Here is a 10,505-nt window from a genome sequence, read left to right on the forward strand (position 1 = left end):
ATTTTTTCTGTCAGGGTAATGGTACCACAGAGCTTAAACAGCAGAACTACATTGTCAATACAGGAACAGGAAAATACTTTTCCATATTCATAAAGCCCAGAACATAGAAACTTTGCTATTTAAGTTCTGTGCCATGTTACTGTAAAATAATACTAAAATCCTTGATATTGTGTATCTATGAAGGTATTTTAAAGTAATTTGAAATGCAAGAGTGCAATTCACATATGATTTGTGTAAATACATATGTTCTGTTGCTGATTGTAGGAATTAAGGGTTATGTGTATATGTTTATATGTTGAATGCTATTTATACTTCAGTTGTTGCAAATACTTTTCTGCATATGGGGTTATGCATAAGGTTTAAATGTCTACAGTGTGACAGCCAATGCAGCGAGAAGTCTTCCCCTAAAAGAGAGAAGCAAAGCTTACATTGCACAACTGTCAGCAATCAGCTGGTTAGAAAAGTTAATTTGGCTGGAATGTTGTACCTGTATTTATTGTTTTCAAAAGTGTTGAGTGTAGCATGCCTTGAAGCTATATGAAAGGGAATGATTAAAGCCATATTGATGTTTAAAACTGAGTTTGCTTACTTAATTTCCTTACCTCTCCCCATGAGCTTCTGTTTGGCCTTGAACAACAATACACTCGCCTGTGAGATTGTTTCCACTATGGACCTTAGCCTGCATAGAAACATCCTTTAGATTGAAAGCTGTGTGTGGTAGGAAATTATCCTGCAGGACAATGAGGAGAATGTCTTGATGAACAGGGCCTGCTGACAGCAGTGTGAAGGTCTCTACTGAGGTATCTCTGAGGAAAGACATCACATATGGCAGAATTTCAAAGGAACCCTACATGCTCCATCTAATTCTCCAGCTAGTCAGATCTTCTGTGCAAAGCACAGTCCATGGTAGAGCAGAGAGGATGTAACAGGTTTGGGAGCTTGACTTGACAGCAAAAAAGAGACCGTATAGCAAGATGTGTTACATGGTTTTAAATGCCTTTTCTGCAAGAAGCAAGTGATCATATGTAGGTAGAACATAGAGGGATTGTGCTACCCTACACAGAGGATATTAAAAAGCTTAAAATATGAGTTTATTATGCTAAAGTAGCATTTGTGCACATTCTCCTGCCCAGGGCAGTAAGTATTCCAGCAATCTAACTATTCCTTTTGTCAGTCACAGGGACATTAAATGAGCCTGAAATAGATTTTCATCTCCAGAGCACAGAACAGGAATCACCTTCCAGAGTCATGGCAAAGTCTTATCCTAGTGCTCCCAGAGCCATGGCCCATAGGTCAGACCATGTGAGGCCAAAGGGACCAGCTCTTTTTTCTGGCCCAGAGCACATTCTGCTTGTTTACTTTGGAAAGGTCCTGAAATCACTTCTCAAAAACATTAACATTGCACAGGCACGTTTTCCATCTCTGAGAGCAATAGAGAGAACAAATGTCTCCAAATACAGCACTGTTCACAGAGAAATCAAATGGGAAAATGCTGTTTGTTAAGGTCAGCAGGAGGCTGCTCTGGATGTAAACATTATTTAACATTTTTAGGGCTTATGTCATCCATTGTTAATAATGCTAAATGATGCATTCTGAAGCCACTATCATACAATGTAGAATATCTTCAGGGAGAATGAAGACCATGAAGGTCACCAAGTGTCTGACATCCTCTTCTTCAGAGCATAATTCCCTCAAGATTTCCGTAGCTCTGGCTGTGATGCCTTTCAGCTGCCCACAATCTTTAGAGCAGTTCTTTGGCGAGTGCTGGAAACTACGTGAGCTCCAGGCTTCCTCCCAGCAGCTCTGCTGATGGCCATTGGAACTACAGTGACACGTGTGGGTGACCGTCAGGAGGGGCAACTGATAGCAGTGTCTGGCATGCTGCTCATAATGAATGACACTGAGCCCAGCCCAGATGTGCTGACTCTTCCTTACCCTTCCCAGCTGTGTCTTCAGGGACAAGGAGCACTGCTTGACATTATGCCACACTCTTTGAGCAAAGGTAAAGTATCATCCTCTAGGTCATTTCTATTGATATGTCTTCATCTCCTTGACAACATTCTGAAAGAGGGCACAGCTGCTCAAGGAGTGTGTGTGCATGTAAAGAGGTGCATCTCCTCCTTTTTGTGATATGCTCTGCTTCTGAAGAAAAGATAGCTGGAGGTTTTGGCTACAAATAGTTCAAAACTCCTCTTTTGTGCTATCACACTGAGCACAGGACTTAAGCTGTTGCCAGACAGTGATCCATCCCTGGGAAGTGGGACTTCCTCTGTTCATCTGCAGCCATTCTGGCTTTGGCTGATGCAAGTAAAATCTTCCACTGCTTGTTGCATCAGACACAGTTCTGTTGAGCCAGTCTTACACTGTCATGAATATCATGCTGACACAGGCTGTTACTTAGTAATTTCTCTGAATAATTTTTTTTTTTTAATAAAACTCTGTCCAGGATATGAAAGGAAAAACAACAAAGGTTTTTGTTTTTTTTTTTTTTTTTTTTCCCAGATGAAGTAGATGGAAAAGCCTATGATGAGAATCAGTATATTTGAGCATTGAGAAAGCAGTAAAATGACAGAAACACAGATGTAGGCAGGTTTTGTCACAGAACTTATACTCTACATAGAATCATAAAATGGTTTGGGCTGGAAGGGACCTTAACGATCATCTATTTACCAAGGGCAGAAACACTTTCTGCTAGACCAGGTTGTTCAAAGCCCCATCCAACCCTCCAGGGATGGGGCATCCACAACTTCTCTGAGCAACCTGTGCCAGTGTCTCACCAACCTCACAGGAAAGAATCTCTTCCTAGTTAAACCTATCCTGATTCAGTTTAAAGCCATTACTTCTTGTAATGAGAGTATAGGAATCACTACATGCCTTTGTAAAAAGCCCTTCTCCATCTTTCTTGTGGCCCCCCCTTTATGCACTGGAAGGTGTTGTAAGATCTCCCTGGAACCTTCTCTTCTTTAGGCTGAACAACCTCAGCTCTCCCAGCCTGTCTTCACGGGAGAGCTGCTCCTGGTCTCTGGTTGTTTTTGTGGCCGTCCGCAGGACTCGCTCCAGCACGTACCCGTCCTAACATGAAGCTGAACTGCCGCGTCTGTTTCTTTAGCCGAGTTTTGTCTCAGACGGTGACCCTTCTTCACTTGAGTTGCAATCCGTGAGTGCGGTAGGTGAACAGGATGCCTTTTCGGGAGGACCGATCCCGCCGGGTGCCGGCGATCGTCCCGTCTTTCCTCGCCTCTCCTCCGGGCGCGGCGGGAAGGGTTCGCGGGGCGGGGTAGAGCGGGGCGGGGCCGGGCGGGGCTGGGGTCGCTCCCGCTGCGGCAGAGGCTCCGGCCGAGGCAGAGGGTCCCGCTGCGGCAGAGGGTCCGGCTGAGGCAGAGGGTCCCGCTGCGGCAGAGGGTCCGGCTGAGGCAGAGGGTCCCGCTGCGGCAGAGGGTCCGGCTGAGGCAGAGGGTCCCGCCGCTCCTCGCCATCCTCGCCATGCTGCCGGCGCGCCTCCGCCCGGGGCGGCTGCTGTCCGCCGCGCCGCTCCGCCCGCCCGCGCGGGGAGCCGCGGCCGCCGGGGATCCCGCCCGGAGCCCGGGCACCACCCGCGGTAAGGGGCTGCCCGCCGCGCCGGGGGGGAAGCGGAGGCGCCCGGGTCGGCCCCGCGGCGGCGTCCCGGGGCTGACGGGGAGATGCGCGGGCGGGCGGCTCGGGACCGGGACGGAGCGGGGCTGGGCTGCCCGGTGGGGCGGCCCGCCGGTGGCACCACAGCTCGGGTGGTTCCGAGCGTTCTCCGGCTCGCTTGGGTACCCACAGCCGCGGGCGGCGGGGAGGTCGAATCAGAGCCGCAGAAACACTCGCTGCGTGCGGTGATATTCCAGAGACGGCGCGGAGGTGACTCTGCGTAGCCGAGACCTGGAGGTGTAATCCCTAAATTACTCTTCCAACCAAAATGGGGAGGGTTTTTCCCTTCTATCAGTCATAATTCTCTCTTAGTGTACAGTTTATAAAGTGGGGATTTTTTTCTACTCTTTAAGCTGAGCAGGCTCACAGGGTGGTTGCAAGTTACAAACCTTCGAAGTTTGACAAAAAAATCCTCCTCTGGACTGGACGTTTCAAGACAGAAGAAGAGATTCCTCTGAGGATCTCGTAAGTGTGCTGGCCTTGTCCAAGGGTAACATGGAGCTGAATGGAAAGCAGCAGTGTGGTCCTGATTCTGTGGAAAATTAAAAGTTTTTCCATAGAGCTTAAAACGGCTGGTTTTACAGCACTGAGACTTGGAAACAAATTAGAGGGCAAGAGAATTTCCTGTCCTGGTTAGAGGTTAAGATGAGAAAATGTTCCTTGCTGGAGTCCCTAGAGCCTGGGATTAAGAACTGGATCCATCTGAGTAGACAGCCTTGGTTACATTTATGTACTGGCTTGTTTGTTTTGCTTATTCCTAAAGTGCAGAGAAAGATGTTATTGGTAAACAGTATTTTCTGTATATAGCTTGAATAAACTGTTCTAAGGGAGCTGTCACTGAATGATTACACAAATAATTTTTTTATTATAGAATATGAGGAAAACTAGGGAAGCCCGAAACCTCTCTCATGTTTAAGGCTCCCTTTTCTTAGGATGTTACATAGCATGTTAGACATCTCTCCAGAACACTACCTTTTATCATCACCATATGTCCCTGCCTTGGGTTACACATTGAGAATAAACAGTGTGCAAAGCAACAGATGCAACCTCTGCCTATTCTTGCTGGTTCCTGACAGTTTCACTAGAGTTTGCTGAGCTGGACAGTGGCTTTCTGGACAACTTAGCCTGTCTTGTGCTGTTAGTTTCACCATCTTCCTCTAGAGGAAGGTTCAGACATGTCTCAGGAGCTGTAAATGCTGTTCAAGTTGTCAGGATATGTTTATAAAGACATGGCATTTGCCAGTCACACAGACACATGCACAAAAATCACTCCTTTCTGGCCTGGCAGGTGAGCATCACCATTTTGCTTTCCGGTAAGCAAAGTATTTTTAGAACTGTAAGATTATACTATATCATAATGTAAATAGTAATATACTGGAAGTAGTTGATTGTTAAGACATTGAGGCTGAACTGCGGCACTGTTTTAACTCTTGTGAAAAGAATTGCAAGATGTTGCTACCTGTGAACACAACCTAACTGCTGAAGATAGTTTGTACTATAAAAAAAAAAAAAATCTGCAGGCTTTATTCAAGGTTGTTGTGGTTTCTTTGGGTTTTTTTTTTAAGCTGTTGCTCACTTCAGCAGAGGTTTGCCTGGAGTCTTGATTAAGGATTGAATAGCAAAGACCCTAATATGCAATTAGGAAAGAACATTGTAAGGTCTGTTTTCCTTAAAACAGATGCAGAAAGCAGAGAGAAAGTGAAAATCTGCCTCAGAGGAGTTTCAATTAGTGCACTGTGAAATATAATTAGGCTAATACATCAGACTAATAACATTTACGGTTTTGCTTTTGTTGCCACAAATGGATTATTGGACTAATGATCCTACGTGCCAGTCTGATGTGCAGTTTGTTTTGAAGATGATTTTTATCACTGTACAAACCAGAAGCAGTTCCTTAGAACTACAGGCATTGTTAGTCACCTGCAAGAAATAGATTGTGCACAATGTGCTCCTCCTGTGTGCGCTGGCAAGGAAGGGCTGGTACAGCACTGCTGCTCACACCGAACCTTAGAGCAAAGCACTGCAGCCCTCAGCCTTGGTGCAGGCTTTCATGGGCATGTCAGATCCCCAGCTCTGCCCCATCCCCACCACATTACTCTTTAAAGTAAATCTAAAGGTTTTTGGAAGGAAAGAGAGCATTACACCATGTTTACTTAGAACACAAAATCAATTCTTTATGCAACTATTCTTTTTACACATATACTTGTGGGTTTATAAAACACATACTTAAATCTTACAAATATCTATACATATATATATATAAAGCATTCACATGATGAATTATGAAAGGAAAATGGTACACCAGCAGTATTATGATGAATATCCTAAAAACTGTACTCCCAAGTATAATGTTTGACTTGGAAAAACTTAGCTGAATGTTTTGGGACAATTTTCATTATTTCCTGTACTGCTGGTTCCCAGGGCCATGCTGCTGGCTCAGAAGAGAGGAGGGTGGAAATGGGGGCTGTACCAAAGCAGATTGCTGGCCTGTAAAATGCCTCCTTTGCACTGACTACTGCCAAAGAGAGGACAGCAGTTTTCACTATTTCTGCCTTTGATGACCAGCAAAAATAATCCTGTAGATTTTTCTTGTTTAGGTGTGTGCTCTTGAAATAGCGAGGTGGCTGACATCAGCTGCCCACTTTCTGTCAGGCTGCTGCTTTAATTAAGAACTAAAACCTTTAACTCACAGTAGTACAAACTGCTTTAATAATCAACAATCCAAGGATGTAAAGTCCTTAGCCCACAGAACACTATCTGAACAGGTTAGTTACAGCAGTAATTGATTTCTAAAGTTAACTTTGAATAACGTGAACTTGCTTTTACTCCACCTGACATGACATAGATGTCTCCATCTGTTTTAAACAGATAACCCCGCTCAATTTTCACTATGTTTAGAGTTTAAGGTATGATTTCTGGTGTATTCACCCCAAGCATTGAAATGCAAACATTTATTGCCTGACCATTTTTTTTCCCAGCTTAAAAAACCCCAAAACAGTCTAATTCCACTAAATGTTGCTTTGCCATGGGAAATGGATTAGGATCAGAAAATGGCTGATACATAACTAACCACAGCAAACTGAAGATGCTTGTTTCAGAAGCTATTTCTATATTTATTTTTTATATTGTGATGTTATGTCTGCAAAGCTTTGAAGAGATACTTGGCCTTTTTTAATGACTCAACTCAACTACTTTAATTGTAGACCAGAGATGCTAGACAAGGCAAGAAACAAAGCTCGAGTGAAAGCCTGTTACATCATGATTGGGCTCTCAATTATTGCCTGTTTTGCGGTGATTGCTTCAGCTAAGAAGGTGAGACATGACCGTGTAGCATACTTTAAAATAATGGAATTCTGAGAAAAGCACACAAATCTAAACCAAGAGCAGCAGCTTATAGCTGCCCATGCTTTAGCTATCTAGTCTCTGTAACCCCCCCTACCCTAAGTGGCTGTTGCCCATTCCCGAGGCTGGTTAGCTTTCCCTGGGTGCATCCTTACTCCTATGCTGTTACTTCCTCAGGCTGCTGCACGGCATGAGTCCTTAACGAGCTTGAACTTGGCAAAGAAGGCCAAGTGGAGGAAGGAGGCTGCGCTGGCCGCGGAGGCGAAGACCAAGTAACTTCATCTGAAATGCTCAATGTCCTCAGAAGAGCAAAAGTAACTAACTTCTGCTGAGAGCAATTAGTGAGTTTCACCCCTAAATGGACAACAGTAGCATGCACACCCCTAGAGCTAATAAGGGCAGCTACAGCACCACAAAAAGAAAGGGAAGGGTGCTTTCATTAGGAAGATATTCAGGATACTTGTTTCATATAATTAAAACTATTTAGAATGTTTTGCATATGATTAAAAGCAGTAATTAGCTTTAAAAGGGAAGAGGTAGTTTCCTAAGAATGTCAGGTACCTTTGGTTAGATAACCACAAAGAAGTTTTCTCACTGGTGATAGTGCAGTTTTTCAGTGTAAATTGTCACTTGGAACTCACTGGCATCAATGATGTTTTCAAAATGGTATTTGCATTTTTTAGCTTTAAGAAGCAACACTTATTGAATCACTAAATAAATACAGTAAACATCTGTAAAATAGGTTTTATTTGTTTCTGTATGGTATTTGGAGATTTAACATTCCATAATATTGCATACTACTTATATGTGTTCTGTTACAGTAATGGGCCTTTAGCCTGGATTTAAAGATGCACTATTACTATGTGAAGTTATTACAGGTAATTTAATTTTCCCGCATTATGTATTGAAGACATTGTGCCATAAGTAACTAGAATTTCTCATTACAGATTTCAGTAAAAACTTGAGGTCACAGTTTAAGTCCATGTATCAATTTGCAGACCTATTACAAAAATCCTCAGCTGTACAATTTAATAAATTTAAACCTACTGAGAATTAACCATGGAGGAAAGACAATAGTGCATCTTTACTTTTTTTTAAAGACAGGCCCAACAATAAATAGTTTCCAGTTGCAAACTTGTTCTACAGCAAACATTTCTGTGCCAACATTATTACTATTTTCTGATTGCTGCTAGGAACAGTGTGTAAAGCAAATGTTAGAAAATTAAAAGGCTGTATGAACCAATCCTCAGATAAAAGTGCAATGATGAAAAAATTAGCTATGATTCAGTGTAACAAGAGTAGGGAACTAATAAAAAAATCTTATGCTCTGCATAGTTGCATAGATCAGCTAGTTAGTATTCACATTTAAGCAGAACAAATGGTACCCTTTTAATTAAACCCAAACCCCTGTATTTTTAAACAGATGTTGTAACTGATGGGGCACTGCAGATTGCATATAAAATGCCAAACTTAAAGATTTTCATATCATAGTTTTCTCTCTCCATACTAGTTTCATCTGTTTAGGTAACATCATCGTAATCATGCCCCTACCTGCAAATGAGTACACCGGAGCTGACCTTAAGTCATAATCTCTGGTTTTATTTTGTTCATTTATGTGCTTTTAACAAAGCATGATATAAACCCAGTGATAAAATAGGAGAGACCATCCTTTAAACAATTTTCATTATTATTTTTTAACAATATCAAGGTAAACCAAATGTTAAGTTTAAATAAAGATTTTCATAATCCTAAGTCTATCAATTTTAGTTCCCTTTCAAACTGTTCCATTTAAATGTATCAGAGGCATGAAATATAGTTTGTGTAAATGCTTAAAGTGCAGTCACTAACCGTCCACAAGGTAGAATAATATATCCACAAAACTGAAGACATTCTTTCAAAACAAATATAATACTTTAAATCTCCCCTCTTTTCTTCATTTTCAAGTCTTTCAATTCAGATTTTCATAGTTCAGATTTGGTTTAAATAAGAGAGGCTTATAAATTAGTTTTACAGGGTTCTCCAAATAAAAAGCAGGCACAGCTGGTTTTTATCAAAACAAGGTTGTTAGAAACAAAGGAACACCCTGTTACCTGAATAATTTTCTTACACTAGAACACTGAAATTCAGCATTTACTAGTAATCTTGGTAGATTTCCATGACTGTTACCCTGTTCTTTGATAGATGGGGAGTGGAGAGACCATGGGGAAGAATGAAGGTTGGTGTACGAAAACCTAAAACTATGAGAGTAAAAAGGGCATAAGTACAATCACCTAACATTATACGAAAATTTGGCAGCTGTACTCAATATTATCACACTATTCAAAACTGTTGTATGCTGTACAAATCTAGGTTTAAAGTGTCATTTGCTAAAATATCTCATTATTCAGAGTTTATAAAGTAACAGCACTCCTATATACACTTCTTACACGTCTATCTTCCACTAAAAAGACTTCAAAGGAAGGTTGCTTCCCTCCCAGTTATATCTTAGTCAAAACTGACCATTAATTTTAGAAAATCCACTTCAAGTCCCACATTCAATTACAATATAGAATATATTGCTGTAACATCAAAGTGAAACATCTTAGAATCTTAACTTGCATGTAAAAAAAATTCTAAATATAAAATGGTACTGTAAATGATACCACCTTTAACCTGTATTTTTCAGTGCATTAAAATATTATTTAATGACAAGCACAGTGCCATGGGTAAGTGATTTGAAGTCTGAATTGCAGCTTTTTATGAAGCATGAAATGCTCTCATATGTCACAGATTTCACTTAACCCAGGAGTTTGATGTTAGTACATTAATTACAGGTAATAAAAACCAGCAATACTTCAGAGTTAACCCAAAGTATTAATTTCTCCAAATGAGATATACTACTAATACACCAGAAACACTACTTATATGCAAGTCAAAGCAGAGCATACATTTTTCTGTACTCAAAACTGTTAACGTAAATATTAGAATTCTGTATCTTTTAGTGTTTAACAGCAAACACTGTATATTGTAGAGCCTAAATATTTAGATGACAGTAACTTCTAGTTAGTTTTGGTGTCCACATAATGCTATTTACAGTACAACAAACTTTTCCTTCAACTGGTGTGATTCACTATTCATTTTTCATTGCAGTATTTCTATTGTCTTACCAAAAGCAAACCAAATTCATTAACCTAAGGAACAGTTCAAGTGGCAGTAGCATACTTGGTCAAAAAACAACACCTACTGTCTAAACTTTTAAGAAGCTATTGTACTGAAAGGCAAACATTGCAATGTTTCTCAAACTAAAGTGGTGTTACCACATCTTGACAGAAGACAGCTGTAAAACATCAGCTTGGTAATTGGTGCACATCACCTTTCTGTCAGTCCTAATTGCAGATTTCTTGTGGTAACTGCAGTGGCTGCTTCCACTGCAAAGTACTGCAGTTGTGGCTGACTTGTAATGCCATTTAGCAGCTTTCATTACAGAGCCAACATCTAATGACCAACAAGGT

General features: G+C 41.3%; 1 protein-coding gene across 1 annotated transcript; it reads left to right on the forward strand.

Moving 5' to 3' along the window:
- The first annotated feature begins 3,405 nt into the window (after positions 1 to 3,405).
- FAM162B (family with sequence similarity 162 member B) lies at positions 3,406 to 8,344 on the forward strand. Its single transcript, XM_053974614.1, has 4 exons — positions 3,406 to 3,598; positions 4,026 to 4,137; positions 6,876 to 6,984; positions 7,192 to 8,344. Exons 1-4 carry the CDS (start codon positions 3,484 to 3,486, stop codon positions 7,288 to 7,290), a joined length of 435 nt encoding a protein of 144 aa, XP_053830589.1. The 5' UTR covers positions 3,406 to 3,483; the 3' UTR covers positions 7,291 to 8,344.
- The last annotated feature ends 2,161 nt before the right edge of the window (positions 8,345 to 10,505 follow it).

Source organism: Vidua macroura, chromosome 3, assembly GCF_024509145.1.
Source record: "Vidua macroura isolate BioBank_ID:100142 chromosome 3, ASM2450914v1, whole genome shotgun sequence".
NCBI classification, from domain to species: domain Eukaryota; kingdom Metazoa; phylum Chordata; class Aves; order Passeriformes; family Viduidae; genus Vidua; species Vidua macroura.

What these genes read in the sequence shown, in the direction of transcription:
- FAM162B (XM_053974614.1), top strand. Translation starts at nt 3,484, where the DNA reads ATGCTGCCGGCGCGCCTCCGCCCGGGGCGGCTGCTGTCCGCCGCGCCG. An exon ending in GAGCCCGGGCACCACCCGCG is followed by an intron (nt 3,599 to 4,025) that starts GTAAGGGGCTGC and finishes CTACTCTTTAAG; the next exon opens with CTGAGCAGGCTCACAGGGTG. An exon ending in GAGATTCCTCTGAGGATCTC is followed by an intron (nt 4,138 to 6,875) that starts GTAAGTGTGCTG and finishes CTTTAATTGTAG; the next exon opens with ACCAGAGATGCTAGACAAGG.